General features: G+C 62.0%; 1 protein-coding gene across 1 annotated transcript in view; it reads right to left on the minus strand.

Annotated features, from left to right (window-relative positions):
• Positions 1–23,482, minus strand: part of TMPRSS6 (transmembrane serine protease 6) — a gene marked incomplete at its 5' end in the record, with an annotated part of 31,266 nt that extends 7,784 nt beyond the window's left edge. The window contains 12 exons of the mRNA XM_081309725.1: positions 7–120; positions 973–1,071; positions 1,362–1,507; positions 9,617–9,726; positions 10,006–10,118; positions 11,292–11,428; positions 13,973–14,177; positions 17,773–17,814; positions 18,029–18,207; positions 18,610–18,677; positions 19,257–19,390; positions 23,287–23,482. Coding sequence (XP_081165851.1) covers positions 7–120; positions 973–1,071; positions 1,362–1,507; positions 9,617–9,726; positions 10,006–10,118; positions 11,292–11,428; positions 13,973–14,177; positions 17,773–17,814; positions 18,029–18,207; positions 18,610–18,677; positions 19,257–19,390; positions 23,287–23,482 — 1,543 coding nt within the window. The remainder of the gene's footprint in view (positions 1–6; positions 121–972; positions 1,072–1,361; positions 1,508–9,616; positions 9,727–10,005; positions 10,119–11,291; positions 11,429–13,972; positions 14,178–17,772; positions 17,815–18,028; positions 18,208–18,609; positions 18,678–19,256; positions 19,391–23,286) is intronic.
• Between the last annotated feature and the right edge of the window lie 248 nt (positions 23,483–23,730).

Genomic DNA, 23,730 nt, shown 5'->3' on the forward strand with positions numbered 1-23,730 from the left:
GCCTACCTTCTTGGCACTGCTCTTCGTCACTGCCGTTGAGACAGTCGGGCTGCCGATCACAGACCCTGGACAGTGAGACACATGTGCTGTCCTCTTGGCACTGGAATGTGGCTCTGCACACTGAGGGGACAGAGAAGGGCCAGTGGGAGGACACCCGAGGACCAGGCTGGGACTTGGCCGTGGTGCCCATGGAGCGTGTGTGTCCTGGGAGAGGTCACAGCTCTTTCCCAGCTACTGTGCGCTCGAGTGTCACCACAACCCCATGAGACACCCCATTTCGTTGGTACAAGCAGAATGAAGTGACTTGCCCAGCGTCCCCTGGCTGAGCTAGAACTGGAACCTGGATGGTCAGTGTTCAGGGAGGAAGCCCCTCCCCAGCATGGCGGCCGGGTCAGCCTACAGGGGAGCTTCTCTGCCTCCTCCTGCTCCTCTCCCCTCCGACTGGAAACTCTGATGGCAGTGGAGGGGGACATCGGCCTGGCTGCCTGGACCGCGGCTCTCGGGCCCAGCAGCAGGAGTCAGGGCTCAGGTGTTTTTCCAAGAAAGCCCTGGCCTAGGGGACCACCAGGAGTCCTCCCTGGGCTGGGCACAAGAGCTGGCAGCCTGGGCCCTGGAGAAAAGGGACGAGGACTCCATCTGAGAGTGGAGAAGACTTGTCCCCAGGCTGCCCTGACAGTGCCTGCCCTTCCTGATGCCCCCCGCCCTCTCTGATCCTTCCTGGACATCTGGCCAGACCGACAGCTGGGTGTTGGCCTCGTGGTCAGAAGCCCTGAGTTGAGAGTTGGGAGACCCGAGTCCCAAGTTGTCCCTGCCACGGCCCCACAGGGTGGCCCTGGTGAGGCTCCTGCCATCTCAGCTCAGTGAGAGCCCCAACTCTCGGGTGCCAACAGGGGAACTGCAGGTGCCAGGTGTCGGGGCCTCAGCTGGCACTGCGCAGGGCAGGCAGACGACCGAGGGCGAATGGAGGCTCACCACAGTTCCTCTCGTCCAGGCCGGTGGGGCAGTCCTTGATCCCGTCACAGGCCGGGACACAGAGGCCGTTCACAGAGCAGAGGAACTCTCCAGGGCAGGCTGGGCCACAGGAGGCCACGGAAGCAAGGAAGGCACCGTTAGCACAAGGATGCGCCCACACGCATGTGCATACACGTGCATGAACAGGTACAGGCCGGTGTCCGTACCCAGACATGCGCAGGCGCACACGTGTGGGCAGGCGTGAGCACGCATGTGCCTGAGGACGTGTGGCAGCCAAGCACGGGCACGCAAGCTACACGCACACGTACGCACAGTCGGCCAGCCTGGTAAGCAGCAGGGAGAGGCACAGGGTCCCGGGTCCCCTGCTGCATGCTGCTGGCCGTACTCACGGTCTGATTGGTTGTACAGGCCGTAGTGCACCTGCACCCCGGGGCCCGTGAGCGAGATCTGGGAGGTGAAATTGATGGTGATGCCAGCCGTGGTCACCACGGGGATCCTCTCGGCATAGGGCTGCAGGGTGCGCAAGCCACACAACCTGGGGGGGGGAACCAGAGACAACTCAGGGACACACGGCTGGTTTCCCAGTTCAAGGGAAGGCACAGTCTAAGCCCCTGTGCACAGATAGGCAAGGACCGGGCTGCCAGCAGGGACAGGAGCTGCACCAGCCCCAGATCCTGTCTTGATTCCTCCTGGGGATGTCTGTTCACCCTCAAGTCACCTCTAGAAAGCAGCCAGCTATGTTCCTCCCCTGCTCCAGAATGTTCAATGGCTCCCTATTGCCTAGGGAATAACAGTCAAAGTCTAGATTCTCCCCGGCACCAGGAGCTCTGAGACTCTGGCCAGTCAGGGTCCTTCCCGGAGTCTCGCTTTCCTTCCTTATTATAAATGATTCCTGCTGACCTTGGATCCGACAAAAGGCTCCTGTGTGCCAGCAGGGGCAAACGGTCTTGGCTGACCAGTCTCTAGACAGGGGAGGTCACTCCCCTTGTTCCTGGAAAGGCCTGAGAGGCAGTGCTCCCCAGTCCACCTTGTCCGCCTGCTGGGGCTGCTGGCAGGCTCCCCGGGGCCCTCTGGCTTGATGGAAGGACGGTCCTTCCACGAGGACTCCTAGTCTGGAGCTGATGGACATTCTCCAGGCACAGCCACACTCAGGTGGGAACACACCTGCCCAGGTGCTCCCTCACGTCCTACTGAGGCCCTCCCCATCAGGAAGATGCTCAGTTGGAAGGCCAGGTGGGACAGCCACCACGGGAGGTGGAGCCGGCCCCAGAGAACAGGCCTCACACCTCCCCTCACAGAGCAGGTGCAAGCGGCCCTGGGAGATGGGGCCCTCCCTAGAGCAGCGGGGTCCCTCCGTCCCCGGTGGGATACCCTCACAATACAAATGGGGACAGCCCGTCCGCTCACGGGATTCCCCAACAGGCACAGAGAGAAGCTGTTTGCAGCGGGGTCCCGCAAGGAACCCAGGCCCAAGACCTCCAGAGAGGGATGAAATGCTCCAGCCAGGAGCGTAGTGGACACCAGAGGCCAGGGACAGCCCCAAAGTATGGGGGGACACCCCACAACACACACGCCCCCGCCAGCTGGCCACCTCATGCCCAGAGCCGGAACTTCCGGAACACCGCGAGCCGGACACTCAACAGCAATCAGTCAATCAACCACCAACCAACCCCCAACGAGCCTCCGGAGCAGGCCCCAGGCCTCCCCGCACCCACCTGGCCGGGAGGACCTGCTCTCAGCCCACTTTTCCACAGGGCGCTGTTGAGGTGGAGCAGAGTCCTGCTGCTCAGGACCCGGCGGACCGCTGGCCTGCTGGGCATGAAGCCCCCTGGCTCATCCCCCACCATGAGCTCTAGGGACCGAGCCCCTTGAATGCCCCTCCAGGGCCTGGCCTAGACTCAGGCCTCCTGAGAGTCCGTCTCCAGACACCGCGGCCTTGTTCTTGACCTTGCACCCACGAGCAGTCCTCAGGGTGCCATCCGGGGACCCCTGAGGATCCAAAGTCATTGTCATAGTGAGACCCTGTTGTTGGCTTCCGTCACAGTGATACGGCGGAACTTTCCAGACGCCACGTGAGACATAATATCATCTAGTGCGGGCAGAAGCAGATGCCAGGGTCAGTGTGGGCTCTTAAGCCACTTATTAAAGAAAGTTGCAAAATGTGTAAATGACTCTTCCCTGTCGCCAACGGTTTTTGGCTTGAGAAAACATAACTGATTTTCCACAAATGTTTTCCACATGAACACATAATAGGCTGATTATTATTTTAAAGGAGTCATGGTAGTCCCCCTTTTCCACTGGGGTCCCTTCCAGGACCCCATGGGTACCTAAAATCATAGATAGTACCAAGCCCTTGATGCCCTTCCTCCCTGTTAATACTTAGATGAAGTTAAACTATCAATTAGGCACAGTGAAAGATTAACAATAACTAATAATAAGCTAGAAAAGTCGCATCAATATGCTAAAATTAAGTTACTTAAAGCTCAGGAATTATTTCTGGAATTTTCCACTTGATATTTTCAGACCTTGTGACAGTGGGTGGCTGAAACTATGAGCAAGAGGAAACAAATGTAATAACTATTTTAAATGATCTTGGGTGAATTTCTAGCATTGTAATTATAGCTGTATGACCTTCACATGCAAGACCTCTGCTCCATAATTTTAATTGGAGTAAAGGGATCCCAAGATAGAAAACAGTGATAGAAAACGAAGGTCTTGCACCTAGATGCCCCCAGCCCCAGCTGCACCTGAGGGGCACCTGGCACCACCAGGGGGCGCCCAGGAGCAAGCCCAGCCCTTTTCATGCTAAGACACCAACCCGTCTGTGGTTTTTAGTGGGACCAGCGGGCTACCACGGGTTGTTACTCCTGAGGCTGCCCAGGAAGTGGACAGAGACACTAGGGGATGGAATAAGGGCAGGGGAACAAGGAGTCAAATGGATCCCTAAGAAACGTAGATTCGGGGATGCCGGGTCATTGATCCCATGGAGAAGCTGTGGGACCCAGGGGGAAAACAGAGCCCCGTGGAAGGGAACGGAACATTTCAACCTAGAGAAGCTGCGTGGTTGCCTGGGCCTTGGGCAGGGCCTGAGGCACCAGTGCCACAAGCAGGATGTCCCCTCTGCTGGCAATGGGCCGCGGCCGCGCTCCCTTCCCCGGGTTCCTGCACCCCGCAGGAACCTGTCCATCACGGCAGCCTTTGGTGCTTGCAGTGGAGCAGGGGCTGGGCTGGGGTCGTGGGAAAAGCCTCTCCTTACCGGGGGCCAGACAAGCATCCAAGAGGCCCTGTCCACGGCCTCTGCGTGGTGCACCCTGGACACAGCCTACCCCGCCCGTGCAGGGCTACAGTTAGTTTAAGTTAGCAGCTACTTCACATGATAACGGTAAGAGACCCTGAAACACTGGCTGGGACGAATAGCCAGGGCCCGTGACCCCGTGAGCCTGGGCCCTCTTCTCCCCAAGCAGCCTGCCTCCTGGAGCCTGGTCCCCGCCTGGCCAGTTGCTCATCCTGCTCCTGCCGCGGAGGCTCCTGGGGGACGCCTGGCCTCTGGCTCCCCTTCCTCCCACCCACCAAGGCCGCCCAGGAGCACCCAGAAAGAGCTGCGGCTGCGCGCCCTGTGCCCCGGGGCTGAGCGCTGGGTGAGGGAGGCGCTGCTGCCCTGCGCCCTGCTGTCCCGCCTCTCTGGCTTGGGGCATTCTGTCCTTGCCTCACCAGATGGTGAGCGGGGACCCTGTCCACCGTGCCTGCCGGCAACCGCAGGAATGGGAGACTCCTGGGTGGGTGGAGAGGAGGGGAGCACTCATTCCGTCCTTCCTAAGGACAGGCTAAAGGGAAAGAGGGACAGGAAGACCGGCACTAACGCGGGGACGGCAGTGTCCCGCCCAGTGGCCAGAGCCCTGGACCTGGCCTTGCAGAACTGAGTTTGAGGTTTGGCACCTGAATGGCCTGTGTGGCCTTGGGGACCGGATCCTGCCTCAGACAGCTTTAGGTCTCGTCAGTAAACCGGGCGACAGAACCCCTCGTGCCGTGTTTTAGGAGCAATGACTGGGACAGCACAGGGCTGACAGGCAGGCTGTGGCCATCTGGGAACATGGGACCCAGCCTCCACCACGGCCAGCACCAGCACAGTGTGGCCACAGGCACACTGGCCGCCCAGCACCTGGGTGGGGAGCAGAGAGGCCCCCAGAGCCAGGCTGGCCACAGGGGCCCCGTAAGCCCAGCCGCCTGACCCCGGCCTGGCCTCCAGGGTTGGGAGCCAGTGGAAACGGCTTTGCAGGTCATAGGAGAAGTGACATCACAGGAGAGGAAGCCAGTGAGGGACAGGTTCCCGGAAAGGGGGAAGCCTGCACTGCGGTGGCACCCAGGGAGGTGGCTTCTGCGAAACCCAGCAGGCTGCGGCTGCACCTCAGGAGGACGGGTCCCTCCACTGCCCCCAGGCCACCAACAGGATTGGGGGCTCAGTGGATCCCAGCACCAGGAGACACTGGGTCTAGAGAGGTCACAGGTGACAGGGCAGGCTCAGGGCAGCCGGTGATGGGCACCAGTGTGCCCAGCCTCTGGAGGCCTGGCGGGCATTTCCTGTCCACTTGCCCTGAGGGCTCAGGCACCCTCTCCCCTGACCACCCCTTGCCTCCTCACCAAGAAGCCAAAGGGCTGGGCCTCCCCACCCTACACCCCGCGCCCCACGCCTGCTCCCCCAGACCCGCCCACCTCTCCACCCACGCCAGGTTTCCCAACAAATGCTCATGCAGAGAATTTCCCAGCATCAGCCCAGAGTGATCAAGAGCGATTGTTATCAGCACCGAAGCAGCCGGGGCACAGCACTCCCCAGCACACGGGGCCCATCCATCCCAGAGCCTCAGAACAAAACCAAGACCCAGGGACCACCAGGGCAGCTGCCAGGCTCCTGGGAGGCAGCGACCCCCTCTGCCCTCCCTTCCCATGGGCATGCAGGAGCCTGGCGAGGGGATGAGGCTCCACTAGAAGACCCTGGCCCTGAGTTATGGTCTGGAAGACAGGGCTGTGGCACCCCGGGGTTGCTCTCAGAGGAAAGGACAAGAGGGACTCTGGCACTACCACGGCTCCCACCAGCACAGAGCATGGGGGACAGCTCAGCCGAGGGGGAGGCAGGTGGCACGCGCTATGCAGATCCGCAGACCTGTGCCCACATGCTCTGCAGCAGGCTGCCTGGGCTCAACTCTGGCTTACAAACTGGGTGTTTTTGCACTAATGACTTTGCCTCTCTGTGGTTTGGGGTGAGTTCCTGGAATTCATGTGTTAATGGTATTTGGAGGTGGGACCTTCAGGAGGTGATTGGGTAAAGCGGGTTCCATTCTCATGAATGGATTCATGGATTAATTAATTAATTGTTTAATGGGTCACCTTGAGAGCAGTTGTCTCCATGTGACACCCTCCACCATGTTATGATGACATACGAGGCCCTCACCAGGTGCTGGTGCCATGCTCTGGGACTTCCAGCATCCAGAACTGTGAGCCAAATAAACCTTTTTTCTTTAGGAATTATCCTGTCTCAGGTATTTTGATACAGTCAGAGAAAACAGAGTAGGACACTGGTATAAGCACTTACTTTCTCACTGGGTTGATGGGACTGAAGAAGACAGTACCATGACCTTATAAGCCTCAGTGCCCAACTAGTACAGTGAGAGCCAGGTAGCAACGAATGGTTGGTGTCACACGATGCTTCATTATCGAGACCTGTGTGTGCCAACATTCTCTATGCATTGTCTCATTTAATCTTCAGCACGGGGGGGGGGGGGGGGGGATCTGTTTCACATCTCCACCCTTTTATAGGCAGTGCTGGGGATAGAATGTGAGCCTCATGCAAACCGGGCAAATGCTCTGCCACCCAGCCACACCCCTAGCTTGGGGCACATTTTTGAGCTGAGTTCTGAGTGCTGAGAGGGAAGACCTCACCCAAGCAGAAAGCAGAGGGCCCTGGCCGGCGGCCTCCCACTCCAGCCCCTTCCACCTCACAGCCCCGGCCGGAATGAGGTTCCTTGGGGGCTGGAGATCAGCGACGGCTTTCTGCTGGGCAAACCTGAAATCGGGGCCTGGGCTGCCCGACCCTGTGCTTCCCAGGTGAGGACGGGACATCCAGAGTTCCAGCACCTTCCACCCACAGGAGGCCTGGGAGCTGGGAGTGAGGGTGTGGGGACCTGCCAAGCTTCACCCTCCTACCAGCCCCCACTTGGCCACACCCCAAAGTCCCTCCCAACACGGAGCAGCACAAGAGGCCGAGTCCTGTGCCTCCTGGCCTCAGGGTCTCCACTGGACAGAGGGGAGGGTTGACTCAACCACCCGTCCAGCCCACACGTCCCCAGTTCGGTGGGTCTCGAGAACTCCGCAGGGCCCCCCCATCCTACTGCATCTGTCTTGCTGCCCACAGCTGGGCCATTAGAGCATCATCCATTTCAAACAGACTTTCCCCATCTCTGTTCCCACTCCACACCCCCCATTACCACGGAAGCTCGTGAGTTCTGGGCCCCCCAGCAGCCAGCCCTCTGCCTGCCTGCTCGGGCGCAGGAAGCAGGCCCCCACAGGGGCAGGGTGTGCACCTCTATCCTGCATCCCACTGTTCGTGGCCTGGGATGGGTGGGGGGAGGCCTGACTGGACCCCTCTGGGTGCCATCTAATCCTCCTGAGACTCCCCTGGCTCTGGGAGACAGAGCAGTGCCATTCCCCGGGTGTGGGGCCAAAGGACTCGCCCTGTGCTGAGCACCGAGTACCTGTGCTGGTCCTGGTGCCTTGCGGGTGGAGCTGCCCTGGGGTGGGGCTAGGGAGTGGACCCGGGGAGTGGACCCAGGTCCATCCGCCCTCCTTCCCAGGCCTCCCTGAGATACCAGAGTCAGCTCTAGTGGCAGGAAAACACGTCACCTTCATTCACAGAACTGTGAATCATAGACCAATCTTAGGGTTACTCTGGGGACGCTGGTGGTGACCTCCCCCTTATCAGCTTGAGTGAGGAAGGAGGGCCCCTGAGGGAGCTCCGTGAAGGAGCCGGGCAGCCATGCCGAGGAACACCCCCGGTCCCCTTGCTAGGAGTGCCTCTGCTCCCCAGACAGCCCTGGCCCTGGTCACACCACGGGCATTTCGTGCCCTTTCTTTTAGTCATGGTCCCTGATAAACTGCAGAAAGCCCGGACAGGAACGTCATGTCCCTTGAGCATTGTCAATCCTGTCACTTTTGTCAGGACGGTCCTGTCTGATGGGATCAACCAACAAGCAGAGCGCAAGTGCTGGCCACGGGGACACCAACTGCAGAACCCAAGAATCCTAGCATTCTAGAAACTTCCAAATGGAAGAGTGGAATATTAGGTGCTCAAAATCTGTGAAGCCCAGAAATCAAGAATTCTAGAATTGGGGCTGGGGCCGGGGCTCAGTGGCAGAGCACTTGCCTTGTGCATGTGAGGTACTGGGTTCGATCCTCAGCACCACATAAAAATAAATATAATAGAAAATAAACGCATTGTGTCCATTTACAACTAAAAAATAAAATAAAATAAAAAGAATTCTAGAATTGCATCCTAAAAAAATCCCCACCTGTTAGATCCCCAGAGTCCCAGAGTGGGATGGGAAGGCAGAGGCCCCCTGCTATTAGATGTAGAGTCTTCTGTCGATGTCCCTGACACAGTGGCCCTTCTCACAGGGAGGGGAAGCATCCAAGGCTCTGTGAAGGCTGCTTCCAGGTCCCTCCTCCCTCCCGGACCTTTTCTCTCCCACAGAGTTGCCGGGGAGGGCCTCCTTCCCTCCAGTGGGTTCCCTCCCCTCCCGGCCCTTCCCCCAGTCTGGACCTTGCTTTCCTCCCTGGACAGGATGTTCCCCATGGCCCTGTTTAGATGCTGAGTCCCCACCCTCTGGATTCTCCCAGATGAAGGGGAACGTTCATGGGCTCCCTGCCTCCCATGGCCTGCCCCACCCACCCTCAGGACCAGCAGGGGCCCTGAGTGGCTACCCCAGGGAGCACTGACCTGCATTCTGCTAAACCCCAGCCACTCTGACCCTGGTGACACCCCTCTCTTAGCCAGATCCCTCTGTCTACTGTCCCCCCCTCCCAGAGGGGCTGGCTGCTTCGTTACTACAAGAGGGGCCAAGGGTGGAAGCAAAGAACAGGTGAGTGTCCTGCAGGGGACTCACGAGTGGGAGCAGTCAGCACCAGAGATAGTGTCTGTCTTTGGCTGTGCCTGGGGAGTCGGGAAGAGGGATGAGGTGCCTCGCAGGCACTTGTTGGGTCTGGGGGCCCCTGAGTGCCTGGGGACCTGTCTCCCGCCTCATCCTAGCGATGAACTCAAGGTGCCTGACACAGGACTACAGCACCCGCGGAAATGCACCCTGCGGCTTCTGAGGACAGGTGTGTGACTGAGACCCTGCGGCAGGAGAGGTGGGGCCGGGGCGGGGCCGGGGCGGGGCCGGGGCAGGTCCAGGGCGTGGCCTGGTAGGGCCGGCGCGTGGCTGGGACAGGGCTGGGGAGGGACCAGGGAGGGGACCAGGCGGGACAAGGTCCAGAACCAGCTCCGGCCTGCACCAGCTCCAGCCTCCACTAGCTTCCCTCAACTGCCCCTGGAGGCTCGAACTTGGGCTCCCAGAGGGGTACCTGGGGGGAGGGGGAGAGTCCTGGGAGGCGGTACCTCCGGTTCTGGATCGTCCACTGGCCCTGGGTACACGGCAGGTCGTACTTCTGCCTCCGAAGCGCGTAGGCATCAAACCAGAGGGCCAGGCCGTAGTCCAGAGAGGGCACCTGGGAGGAAGGAGTGGGTCATCCCGCGACCCGTGGGAGGGACCACGCCGCGACGCCAGCTCCCCAGACAACACTGGGAGAGCGCCGGCGGCAGTCACTCAACAGACATCCCGGTGACCATCAGGGAGACCCTGGCTATGCCCCGCCCCACCCTGGCGGTACGCAGACCTCAACCTGTGGGCCTTCAGCAGGACCAGACCCTGCCCTTCCTGTCCTGTGTCCCAGAGGCCTGTGGAGTGCTCTGAACAGAGGGCGGGCGGCAGTGGGGGCAGGGCTCACCGTGATGTGCCAGGAGCAGTGGGTGCTGGGAGAGTAGTAGCTGGGGAAGTAGGGTGTGCTCAGCACGCCCTGCGTGTCCAGACGGCCCTCCAGCGTGACGTTGACCTGGCAGGCTGGGCAGGAAAACAGGTATTAGGCAGAGTCCCTGGCCAGGAACCCCTGTACTTCCCATTGGGAGGGGGCAGCTTGCAACCTACACCTAGCCCCCACCCTTGTGCTTACATGAGCATGAGCCTCAGACTCCTCGTCTGTAAAGCGAGGGCATTCGTAGTTCATAGCTCATAGGGCAGCTGGATAGATTATATAGACAGGAAATGCCCAAACAGCCTGGCACGTAGTAAGTGCTCAGTAAACGTGAGTTACTGACATCAGTACCCAGCACTCAACAGTTCACAGAATGTGTTCACGACTGCGCCAGCCTCACGGTTATGATGTGAGGGGCACTTTCCCCTCTTCAGAGATGAGGTCCAGAGGGGCTGGGTGTAGCTCAGGGAGAGAGACTTGCCTAGCGGGCAGGAAGCCCTGCATTTCATTCCCAGCTTCTCAAAATATGAAGGAAGAGGTTCACAGGACAGCAGCTACTTGTTGGAGCCCCTCTGTGAGAGGCTGAGGGCCAGGGCTCAGGAGCAGGGCCAGAGGGCTCAGCTGCCCTGGCCATCTCTCCTGGGGGCCAGTTTCTAACCCCCCAGTTCCCCCCCACACTGTGCCAGAGGCTCCCAAGAAAACCCAGCCAGCTCTCACACCCCCACAGGGCCAGCTGGGGACCCGGGTCACTGTCAGAGACCCCGAAGTTGACCAGGAGAGGCAGGGGACCCTGAGTGGGAAGGAGCAGAGGGGAGACAGGTAGGGAGAAGGAGTCATGGGCAAGTGGCCCCCTCTCTGCCGGCCTCCTATCCCCAGCCATGGGAACGGGGCAGTGGGCTCTGCCGGCCAGGGGACAGCCGTGGGGTTGGGGTGGGGAGGGAGAGCCAGGGCAGCGGGGGGGAGGGTGCTGGGGAGGGTCAGTGGGCGCCTGGGGCGGCCTGAGCAGTCGCCCTGCTGTGGGCCGGGATGGCCAGGGCTCGGCCTTGCTGGAAACAGACCTGGTCCACAGTGAGCAGGAGTCGGAGGGAGCCAGAGAGCAGGGGTCGGGGGCTGGGGAGGGACGGGCCGTAAAAGAGGGGAAATGAAGGGGGAATGGAGGTGGAGAGCAGAGGGGTTTCCAGAACCTTCCTCCCCGACCCAGCCCCACTAAGGTGAAGAGGCCACAGGGAGGGCCCTGGGCTTCTGTCCCCCCGGCCTCTCACCCTGGAAGGCCACTGGCTGCACGGAGAGCAGGAAGGGGTCGTAGTAGCTGTGCAGGCCCTTCTTCCAGACCACCGCCATGACGGCGCCCGACGCCAGGACCTCCAGCACGGGCTCCTGGCGGCTGCAGCCATAGGCCCTGCGGAGAGAAGGGTGGCCATGGCGGGCCAGGGTCGTGGGCCCGGGGCCAGGGGGCCTGCAGGCGGCTGCTGGAGGCTAGAGGAGGGTGCGCAGGGGTCTGGGCAGTGGTTCCAGGCCCAGGTTGTGATGGCTGCTGTGTGCACATGGTCAGGTGCCTGTCCCTCTCTGGGCTCGGGGGGGCTGACCAGAGGCCCTGCAAGTCAGGCCAGTGTCTGGGGTAAAGAGGCAGGGGTTCCCCAGACGATGCTTACGGCTCCTCCCTGAGCACCCCAGGTCCACAGCCCGGGCCACCGCCTGGGAATCCCCGTGATACCCGGGTGATACTGACAGCAGCCAGCGGGCCCCTGAGACCCCCCACACCCTGCCTCCTGGCCTTGCTCTGGGCCGGGCAGGAGGTGAGTGTGCTCCGGGGATTCTGGGGCACCTCAGGCGTCCCCCAGAGCCTGCTGCCTGAAGACTCCGGCAGGTGACGGCGTCTCAGAGCCACAGCTTCAGAAGCCCAGAATGTCAGCCCTGACGGTGCTTCGGGGGCTGCCGGGGCCACCGTCTGCTTCCAGAGGGGAACTGAGGCCCCACTGCGATGGCAGGGACAGGCCCTCGGCATAGCTGTGACAGCGGGCCCTTCCCAGGACGTTGGTGCCCCCGTCACGCCCCTCTCAGACAGGGGTGTCCCCAGCTCACCAGCCTCTAGAGTCCTTGCTACCCCATGGACCAAGTCCCGGGAAGCTAATCACTTGCCTCCCGATGTCCCCCCAGGTACTGGCTCATGCCTACTGTGTGCAAGGTACTGACTGCATGCCTATTGTGTGCAGCCACATGGCCTCGTGGAGATGGGGCATGGTCCGGGTGTGGCAGCTCCTGGGCAGGGAGTCTGCCAAGCGGCCAGCACGAGCAGCTCCAGCCTGCAGCTGGCCGGGGGCGGGAGGAATGAGCCCAGGCCTCCCAGTGAGCCCAGGGCCCGGAGGGTGGGTTCCCCTGGCCCTGCCGCAGCTCTTGCAGGACACGGGGCAGCTCCTGTCCCAGGCGCCCCTCCCTGCCCCCTTCCTGGCTGGTGGCCTTTTCTGCCTCCCTGTCCCCGTCCACCCTGGTCACCTGGCAGGTTCCTCTCTCTGGGGTGTGGGGTGGGATAAAAGGAGGTGAAGAGACGCCAAGGTCTCTCATCTTAATGGTGCTTTAGCCTTCATCGCCAGGGCTACCTGACTAACTGTCAGTGGAGCTCTTATAAATAAACCATGAACATCAGAAACAGCCTGTGGTCACACTGGAGGAGGCCCACCGTCTGTCACCGCCAAGGTCCCCCCGCTCCCGCCCTCAGCTCAGCCCTGGGGTGGAAGATTGAGGACCCAGGTCACTTAGATCTTCCCCCAGGATCCCAGATAGGGACAGGGCTGAGCCGGCAGCCAGGCCTCCTCCCCAGCAGCCGCCTGGGGGAGGGGGACACCCAGAGAACCCCAGGGGAAGCCCAGGATGGTCCCCACCCTGGACCTGGAAGTCAGATGGTGTCTGGCTCCTCTCACTTCCCAGAGCCCTGCAGGAACCAGCCCACGCACACCCAGATTGAGGTCACCACTGCAGGCGCGGGGAGGGGGGGGGTGCAGCCTCAGAGCTGGAGACTCAGCCGCCCTGGGGAGGGGCGGCGCCCAGCTCACCCAAGGCCCGCCCTGGAGCTGAGCACCAGGTCCCTCCTCTGCCGAGAAGCTGGCGCTGCCGGGGAGACACAGAAACGGCCCCAGCCTGGGTCTGGCACAACTCAGTGGCCCCGCTGCCCGGCCAGTGTCCCCACCTCGTGCGGAGCCTCGTGCACCCACACACCTCTGTTCTCCTGGTGGTGGTCGCCAGACTCCTGGAGGCCAAGGCCACTTCCAGTCCTCCTCCCTGCCCACTAGCCCTGCCCTCTGCTGTGCCCATGTCCTAAGACCTCTGCTCAAGAACTTGCAGTAGCTCCTACTTATCAAATATTAAAGTCCAGACTGGTCGGGGACTCAGTGACTGTAACAGGTGGGTCCTCCAGACTGTATAGAACGTAGTCCCTAATAATATAATATCACTACTAGAATAGACCTTGCAGAACGTGATGATGGCGTGCATTTGGGCTGTGTGAGGATCGTGGCACAGAAGGTCTGATTTAAATTCTCATAAACATTCTGAAAGATAAGCATGTTTGTACTCCCTTTTTAGAGGTGAGACAACTGAGTCTCAGAGAGGCAACTTAACTTGCCTTAGGGCACACAGCAAGGAAACAGCAGAGTGGAAGTGTTGGAAGTCCAGGCTGCTGCCAGACTAAAATCTTCTAACAAGACATGTGGCCTTCCAGAGTGGACCTTAGGGGTCACCTAGAACAACTGTTTTGTTACAGATGGGGAAACTGAGGCTCTGGGAGGGGGAGGGGACTGCCCACTGCCTCTCCTTCCTCCCCACCCCTGCGTCTAGTCTTGCTTTCCCCAGGTCACAACAGCCCCCGACTCAGCTGAGCATGACCCTTGACCTTCACACACACACACACACACACACACACACACACACACACACACCCGGGACTCACGAGGTGATGAGCCTCTTCTCCAGGGGCCCAGGCGCATCGTACATGGCCAGCCTGTCACGGCACTCAGGCAGGGTCCACTCGAGCCGCAGTTTGAGCATGAGGTCCTCGGGGCCCTGCAGGTGCCACAGGCAGCTGGAGGCCAGGTGGTCGGGCCCCTTCAGCCGCAGGGCCTGGCCCCGGCCCACGTAGCCATAGCGGTAACAACCTGGAGGGGGAGAGGGGAGAGCCCTGGCCCCGGTCAGCCGGGAGGCCCCAAGCTACGTGGGGTGGGGAGGAGCTGGGCGGGCTGGCCCGGCCGGGGGTCCCTGTGCCCGGGGGTCCCTGTGCCCGGCTCCTGCCGCTCCCCTCTTCAGTCCCCCCACTGCCTCCCCGTCACCGTCCTTCACGCGGCCTGCTGGGCTGCCGGCCAGGGGAGGGCAACTCCTGCCACATCAGCTCATGGAGCCCTAGGTCTGGGGTCCTCTGCTCACTGCCCAAGTCCCTGGGCCTCCATGTCCCCATCGGGAGACAGAGGACAATGCCACCCGCAGGGACTTCCCGGGCTCAAGAGGATGTTGGGCGCCATGCACACAGTAGGTGCCCAATAAAGGCAGGTGGGTGTGGGGGAGGGGAGGAGGTGGCAGTGGGGAGAAGTCCTGTGACCTGTCACCCTCAGGTGCCCCCACTTGACGCCCCCTCCTCCGTCACCCCGTCTTCCCGGGCCCACGCCCACCCCAGGGCCTCTTGGCTGACATTTCATCCACGAGCTCTGCTGTGACTCCAGAGCTGGCGGAGCGGGACCTGGCACCTCCTCCCGCCATCATCCAGTGGCTACTGAGCACCACGCGGGCTCCGTCATCGTCCCCCACGGGGCACACACTATCTCATTTAAACCTCCATGAGCCTCACAGGCAGGGAGCTGGGGGCTCTGCCAGGAAGTGGAGGGACTGAGGAATGAACCCTGGTGACTCTGGGCCAGTGGCTTAGCCACTTGTGTCCTGGTAAAAGGACCCAATAATAATCCCTGTCACACCTCCTTCCCTAGTGGCTCTGAGGACTCAGAGGGGAACAGAGGCCAGTGCTCTGCTCTGAGGCTGCAGCCGGTGGCTCAGATCACTGTCCCCAACCCCTGCCACCCTGACCTCCCCAGACAAAGAGCTGGGGTATCAGCCTGGGGGAGCAACAAGCCTCGGCCCTCTGCCTCCTCAGTGGTGCAAGGCCCCTGGCGGCTCCTAGACACTGTGCCCTTTAAGTCCTGCTCCCACCCGATGCTTTGCTCTTGCTATTTTAATAATTCCTTTTAATTTAAGGCTAATAATTCAGTGTGCCCTGAACCTAGCACAAAGTACAGTGCCAGGGTGAGCACGCCAGGCAGAGTGTGCTGGCATGCGGGCACCTGGGCACGCAGGACACAGGGCCCAGGGCATCGAGGCTGGGCCAGGCCGGGACGGTGAGCCTTGTCGTGCACTAACGTTCTTCTCTCCAGTCCCCTCACTCGCTTTCCCCAACTGACGCCCACAGACAGCTACCCTGGAGGCCACCCCAAGTGCACGGAGCAACAGAGGGGCTTGCTGTCTGTGACCTTAAAAAGAGGTCACTTTAAACAGACAACTGACGGAAACCTCAGGTTTCCCCTTGCGAAAGCCGGACCCTGAGAAGGCTAAGGTTTCTCTGAAGCCCTTTAGAGAGGAGGTTTCTTCTAGACCACAGGCTGCGTGAGCCCAAGCCCTGGGGACGAGCAGCCTCGGGCCGTCCACCTGCTTCTAGGTTTGCACGGTCACCAGTGTATCTCGGGGTGCAGGGCCCCCCATGAGCATCAGCACCCCGGGGCTGCTCATTGTGACACATCTTCCTGAGCTGCGGACAAGACCTGTGGGCGCCACCCAGGAGGACCCACAGGGGTTCCAGAGAGCCCAGAGTTTGAGAACCACTGGAGTGGATCTGTAAAAGCATCCTTTCCCTGACCAGAAATTAAGCCACCAAACACAGAAATAAAGCAAAAGGACTACTGGACTGAGAGTCACCTGAGAGCACGCTAGAGCAGAGCTTCTGAAGTGGGGCCCAGGGTCCCTCTGGGGTCAGGTCAAAGCCCTTTTTGGAATAACACTAGGGGAAGGGGTAGCTGGGGTCCTCTGCAGTGGAGGCCGCCAGGGTCACGGGGTCCGGAACATCACAGTGGAGCATCCCACGCGAACACCCAGCAGCCTTCCCCTAGTGGACACTGGGAGGCCACAAGAGGCCCCTGGGTCACTGTCCCAGTTACATTCACTTGGGGGAAAATAGTTATCTTCTATAAAAAATATTCAGTTGATATCAATGGCTTATTTTGTATTATAATACATTTAAGATGAAGTGACAGACTATTTTAATAATTTGTCACCCACAACCCATGTAAATGAAAGCCCTTTGCAGTCCCCAATAATTTCTAAAAGCATCAAGGAGTCCTGAGAGCAAAGGCTTGGCCGGCGTGGCCCTGGCGGGGGGACCGTGGAGGCCAGAGAGTGAGCCTTCGGGGCTCTGTGAGCGAGAGGCTGTACACAGGTACTTCCAGGACAAGGAAAGAAGCAAGTTCGTGCAGGAAAAAAATCCTTCCCCACCCACGGGCCACACTCCAGGCGGCAGCAGGCCGAGGGGGTGAGCAGGTGGGGCTCGCCCACCCCTGTCCACCGGCGTGTGCCGGGAGGGGTGGCCCCGACCTCCCAGGACTGTGAGGACCCAGTCCCAGCCCCCATGAGGTTGTAGGACGACCCTGGAAGACTGATAGGCTGCAAATGATTTGGGTTCCGCCAAAGCACTCAACCCAGAGGTGACCGTTCTACTGCCTGGTGGACGGCAACCGGCTTGGTCTAACCTGGTAACCCTAGGCCAGAATTCCAGCTTTTCACAGATGATGGTAGGCAGGTAGGTAGAGAGAGAGGTGGGTAAATAGAGAGATAGGGATAGAGAGGTGATGGATGGATGGAGAGAGAGATGGATGACAGATCACTTTCTTGTATTCTTGATCCCTTATTAATGAGCCTTATTAATGAGATGCATGCTCACTATGTCTCTGTATGAGAATCATAATTTAAACTTTTTGAAAATCGTGCTTGGCCTCCAGCCCACCCACTAAGCAGCTGAGCAGCAGGACAAGGGAGGGTCAGGAAAGGTGTGACTGGGATTTCTCTGGGATTTCTCTGCTCCCTCTCTGAGAAGGGGCTGAGGCGCGCACCTCGAAGTCCGGGCTGGTGGAAACTCTGGACAGTGGAGGAGGAATCTGAGAATTCAGGGGTTTGTGCTCGGGACCATCAGGTACGGTGGCCCAGGTAGTGCATTGCACGACCCCAGGAGCAAGCAGTCCACGGACAACAGTGTGGACAGCGCCCCAGCCCTGTGCAACCGGGTGGCCCAGCTGGCACGGGGCTTCTCAGGACTGGGCAGGAAGACTGGGGGAGAGAGACAGGCGACTGTGACATCGCAGCACCAGGCAGGACGGGAGGGGAGGGTAACCCAGCAGAACTGTTGCCTCCAGAAGACCAAGTTTAACCCCACGCCCCTGCCCTGGCACAGCCACCTCCTGGGAACATGGCCAGTGGGTCCAACTCCGCGACAGAGAAGCAGAGTCACGCACTGTGCGCCCCCCTGCAGGCAGCTGTGGCACTGTCCACACGGCTGGAGCCCCCTCCCCACAGGCCACACGGGGGCCCTCCCTTCCCCCACGGCACCCTGGGTGGCCAGGCCGGGGCTCCCTGCACCCACGAGGGAAGCCAGGTGCCCAGCACTGGACCAAGAAAAACCGAGTCCCCGGGAGAGCAGGAGGGACCGCCGGGCAGAGGCCGTACCGAGCGTGGCGTTCAGGGCGCCCACGTCTTTCACGCTGGCTTCTGTTAAAGGAAATGGACAGTCAGCAGGGGGGAGTGAAGCAGAGCGCGGCGGGTTCAGGACCAGCCTGGGGACGACGGCTGGTGCCTCTGCTGAGTGTCCCCAGTGCCCCACCCGCCCGCTGTCCTGGCTCCCGGGTCCCCGGAGGGCCTGGCCCACAGCAGCCCAGCCCCAGCAGGGCCCCGCCTGGACCCCCGTCTCCCGTGCCCTACTGACCCAGGATGACCAGGCCCTCGGGGTCCACCTCGTACTCCGCCCTGTAGGGGGCCAGCGCCGAGCCGTTGGAGAGCAGCTCCTCCACCAGCAGTGCCCGCACCACCTCGGGGCTCAGGGACGGCCGGTGGCGCTCGGGGACTTGGAGGATGAACCAGAAGAAGCAGGTGAGGGGTCCCTCCCTAGGAGAGGCGGGCGTGAGAGGTGGGTCTGGCCCCAGCCCCCTGCGCCAGCGGTGGCCCAGGGACCCCGAGCGCCCGCTACCTCCCGGGCGTGGCTCCCGATCTCGCCTGGGAGCCACCTACCTGCCAGTGAGGGAGATCCTCGGCCACCACCCCCAGCAGGCGAGGACACGGGGCGGGGGCTGAGCTGCATGGCACCCACCAGGTCAGGCAGCAGCCCCGGACGGGGCCAGGTGGGCAGGGCTGGGGTCATGCGCTGGGGGAAGTGGGGTCGAGAGCAGGGGGCCGGGTTCCCGCTCGGGGCCTTGGCGTCCCCATTAAAAGCATGAGAGACCCGGGGTGCTCCTGCCCGTTCTTTGGGTCTGAGGTCCCGGCAGGGGCCGCAGGGCAGGGGCCACTCACCCAAAGGAGTAGACGGAGCTGGCGTTGTAGTAGGCGCCCAGCTGGGTGCTGGTGATGAGCTCCGCGAGCTGCGGGGAAACACAGCCTGGGCACCCCGCGGTGCAGGCCTGGGTCCCCCTTCCCCTCCCAGCCCTGCTCCCTCGGGGGCCTCCGGGAGGGACTTTGCTGTGGTCACACAGCGGCCAGGGCCCTGCCCGGGCACCACCTCACCTCGCTCCACCTGCAGCCCTCCCCACGCCCGGCTGTCACCCCACCTGCCCCAAGGGACCTTCTGGCCCCCTGCAAGCCACCCCTCCACACTGAAAAGCCCCCCTCGGCTCCTGGGCCCTCCCACCAGCGATGACGGGACATGGTGTGAGCAGCCTGGGGACTGTCCCCACCAGGCCAAGGAAGCTGGGACTCCCTCATCCCGTCCAGCTGACCTGGCTGAGGCAGGCACCCTCCACAGCCCTGCTGGGCCGGAGCAGTGAGAGCCACCGACCCCGGGAAGAGGCCCAGTCAGGGTCCAGTCCTCAGGCATTTGACCCGGGAGCCACTAACTCGCCCCTCTGCAGCGGGTCCCTCACAGGCCGGGGCTGTGCCCTGAGTGATCCGCCAGCTGGCCAGGTCCCGCCGCCCGCACCCACAGCCCCCGCGGCCCTCCCTACCGTCCTCTGGGCTCTGGCGGTCTCACTGCGGAAGACGCTGGACTCCCTGCGGGCGAGGTCCTGGGAGAAGTGGCGATTGAGCACGCGGAAGCTGCCCGAGTACACCTGGCTGACCGTCACCTCCGCCCGGTACCCTGCCCGGGGAAGCCAGCAGCGTGACCTCGGAGGCCTGTCCTCCGACCCCTGCCTTCCGACCCTCTGCCCAGCCCCAGGGTCCTGGGCTCCGTCTGAGATGTCGTCACCATCATCAGTGTGGCCTTTATCACAGTCACCGTCATCTCGGTCCTCCAGAGCTTATCTGATGACAAACTAGCTCCCAGGTGCCAGGGAGGACAAGGCCCACAGACAGATGCTGTCCCAAAGGCTCCCAGTGACAGGATGACCCAGGGACCGACCCTGGACAGCGAGAAGGCCAGGAAACCCTCGTGGGTGAGGTCAAGGTCATGGTCAGCGCCCCTGGGCATCCTCCGCGCACCAGCTGTCCTGGATTCCGCAGGTCTGTGCTAAGCCCCCACCTCCTGGGCACCTCCCCTGACTGACAGCTCGGGAAAGACAGACACCGCTCCCGGACCGCCCAGCAGGCAGGAGCCGCCCAAAACGGCGTCCCACCAATAAGCACAAGGTGCGACACAGGACACAGGCCTGGGCCACAGTGACCCTCTGGCTGAGCTGTGAGGACTGGGTAACGTGAACTGGGAAGAAGTACAGCGTGGCGGAGGTGGGGTTACAGCATGTGCAAAGGCCCTAAGGCAGAGGGTCCTGGTAAGGGCCAGGCTCAGAGCCCTTTTGGCTGAGCAATGGGGGCGGGGAGCAGCAGGAGGCTGCGCCGTCAGCGGGCAGGCTGGAGTCTTAGCCCACAAACGGAGGAAACCATGAAAGCCTTCAATCAAGGTGACGACAGCAAGTTTCCATTTTGCACAGACTGTTTTGACTGGTGTCGAGTGCGGTTCACAGCCCTGGTCTGTACTCCTGTTCATTGGCTCAACAAATATTTACTGAGAACCTACTAGAAACTGGCCTAAAGCACTTGTGAATATGTCACTATAACAATTAACAAAACTATGAAGGACACATCCTGCCCCTAAGAACGAGTCACCTGGCAATGAGGACAATGAACCACCCAGAACACTCCGGAGGGAGCAATTGCTGCCAACTCGGGGGCTGGTGTTGCAATACAGAGACCAGGGGAGACGCTGGCAGGGTGGGCCAGGATGCACGTGTGTGCCCAGAGCAGCCCAGAGAGGGGCCAGCAGGTGCAAAGGCCCCGAGGCAGGAGCTTCCCGGGTGTGTTTCAGGAGCAGCCGAGGGACTGAGGGCGGGGCAGGAGGTGAGCTGGGGAGAGGAGAGGCACGGAGGGCTTGCCAGCCTGGGAGGATTGGGTTTGCCTTTGAGTAGGGCGGGGGCGTGGCGGGTGATTCGCCATCTGCAATGGTCCCTCTGCTGTGCTGTTGGGAAGGGCTCTGTGGAGTGGCCGGCCAAGCAGGGAGACCCCAGGAGGGAGTCCTCCAGGTGAGGGCAGCCGGACCCCACTGTGGCGGTGGAGAGTGGGACATGGGCTGGCTGGGGGCTTGTTTGGGGGCTTGTCGGGTTTCTGGGACCTTGGTGCTGGTGGGGGACAAGGGGAGAGTCAGAACCTGGCAGGTGGATGCGGACCAGGTTGGGGGAATGTGTGCATTCTGCAGTGAGGGGCTGCGAGGCCCCTGGACCTCCAGGAGGAGGCGAGGACCCCCGTAAGAGTCAAGCCCAAAGGAGACCTGCACAGGCAAACGGGGGTCACTGTTAAGGACATTTACGGCTCAGGTCAGGGGGCGAGAGTGGGAAAAGTGGGTGAGGGTGGGAGGAGAGGCCCCAGAGCAGAGGACCCAGAGAGGAGGGGGCTGAGGGGAAGGAACCGGGTCCAGAGGAGGGCATGAGCCTTGGGCCCAGCAACGCACACCGAGGACCGAGACCTGGACCCTGGATTTAGCAACTCTTTAGACCCATTTCTGCACATAATAGGTGCTCAGTAAACGTTCCTGGAGTCCCTGCATAGAGGTTTAAACCAGGGCACCGAGGCCACACTCTGTCAGGGACAGCGGTTGGAGCTGGGGAGGGTGGAGCCAGATGGAGGGGAGTGGAGCCCAGGGCCCCTCAGCAGCCCCTCCCAGGACTTTGCCGTCATGAGGTTGGAGGGAGTGGAGAAATGGGGCGGGGGCTCTGATGGACCCCCTCTGGGGCCACTGTGTGGGCTCAGGGGCCCCCAGGAGAGCTGGCCTTGGACGGGGCAGGGAGGTTGGCCTCTGGGTGCAGGGCCAGGAGGCAGAGCACCTGCAGCCAGAGGGCCGCCGTCACCTGAGGGCCACCGTCACCTGAGGGCTTCTCTTCTGGGGGTTTGTGCTCCCACCAAAGCAGTGGCCAGTGGGCAGTTGGGGCCGGTGTCTGGGGAGAGGCTGGGGATGGGACTGGTGGCACTGACAGGCGGCTCAGGGGCAGCAGGGAGCCCGGGAGCCAGATCTGCCTCCCCTGGCTCTGGGTCGGCTCTTGGCTCCTCAGGAGCTGTTCCTGCTCTGTGTCCCTGGCCACTGGCCACTTCCAGATGTCAGGGCACCACCGTGACCCACCTCCCTGGCTGGTGCCCTGTCTGTGGGGCCGCTGGTCCAGGGGGAGGAGCACTCCAACGGCTCCTGCACCCTAATCCCAGAGGGGGGCGGCCCTCCCCACTCCAGCTCTCAGCCCTGGGTCCCCCCGGCCAGCACCAGGGGCTGGAGGAATGGGCTCCTCGGCAGAGAGGAGGACTGGCAGGTGAGCTCCTGTCCTCAGCCCGGGGCTCCGGTTTACCCCGAGGACTAATTACCCGCCGCCCAAGAGGCCTCCCAGCCCTGGGCTCTGTGGGGCGCTGGCTTCCTGCCCACCCTGAGGCTCCCTCCCGCTGCTCGGCTCTGAGCAGAATCTATGAGTCAGACCCAGGGACGCCGGGTCCCCCGGGAGCTGGTTCCAGACCACCGTCCCCCAGGCCTCGCTGAGCAGGGCCCAGGTAGACCCATCTCCCCGACGGCTGCTCCAGAGTGGGCCCCGTTCCTCTCAGTGGGCCTGAAATTCCACCCTGGGATGGAGCCACACCAGGCGACCTCTGCGGACTGTGTCATGGTCACCCAGACAGGCCAGGCTGACCCCTCTAGGGCTTCTGGGCCCCCAGCTTCTGCTACCCTGGCACACGCTGCCTGCATTGTCCTGTCTGGCTCCACAGCATGATCACCAGAGCTGTCCCCAGAAGCTGGCCCCGAGCCCCCACGACGGAGGCGCCCTCACTGAGTGGGTGGATGGGGGGAAGCGTCTCCTGCGCGACCCGGGGTTGCCCAGCGGCTCGACTGCAGCGAGCCGCTTCTTCCTGCCGTCAAGAGCTGGAAGCTGATTCGATCCCCACCAGTTTCAGGGAAAGACCCGGAAGATGCTCAGGGGCACCGGGTGGTGGTGGAGGGTGGAGAGCTGCACCCAGAGCAGGGCCCCAGGCTCCGGGGGGACGACTGAGGGCCACGCTGTCAGGCAGGGATAAGGATGGCGTCCCCAACCTGGCCTCTCAGCTGCCCCCTCACTGCACCCACACGCTGGGGCCTGGAGACCCAGAGGTCACAGAACCATGGTCCCTCCCTGAAGGACACATGGCCGGGCTCAAGTGAGCAGAGGCACTAATTGGTGGCAGCCACCATGAGCCCCTCTGGGCCTCCTGCGCTGGGAGTGCGGCCGGCTGCCAGGCTCAGGGCCACCCAGGAGGCCAGCGCAAGGGAAGGCGTGTTTACAGCCAGGTCTGCGGGTTCCCAAGAACCGGGAGCAGGGGAGCCCCCTTCCCCGGCTGGGGGAGGGGCTGCAGACCCAGCCCCAGGACCAGCCAAGGGCCGGCCAGCAGGACCCCCGTGCAGGACGCAGAGAGAAAAGCCTGCCCCAGGTCACGCAGGGAGTGGCACTGCTGAGCCTGGAGTCCTGGTCTGTCCTGTGGTCTCCCCCGGCCACCCCAGTCCTCCCGGGTGTGCCGCCCACGGGGCCCAGCCGTTACCTAGGAAATACCAGAGCATCACCCCCACGGAGGCCAGAGCCACCAGGGCCAGCCACAGGGGTGCCAGGCGGAGGGAGTCCCGGACCTTCCTCTTGGAGTCCTCAGGGCCCTGGAACGTCCCCTCTGGCTCCGCGTCCTCACCGTCACCTCCATCGCCCTGGCCGCCCGCTGCCTGGGGGGCCTCGGCCACCGGCATCCTGAGGGGACAGAGCAGAGCTGGACACAGACTGGCATTCTCCAGGGAGCCCCAGCAGGGCATGCCCCTGCCTCCTGAGTGGAAGGGAAACGACCCCAGGTTTCCCTGTGAGGCAGCTCGGGGGAGGAAGGCGAGCCTCAGAGGACGGGTGGCACAGCTGGCCCGGGCCTGGCCCAGCCACCCTTGCAACCCACCGTGTCCCGATGGTCAGAGGGGAACCACGCGCTCCCTGCCTCCTGGTCCTGCAG

Source organism: Spermophilus citellus (assembly GCF_964194105.1).
Source record: "Spermophilus citellus genome assembly, chromosome: 10".
NCBI lineage: Eukaryota > Metazoa > Chordata > Mammalia > Rodentia > Sciuridae > Spermophilus > Spermophilus citellus.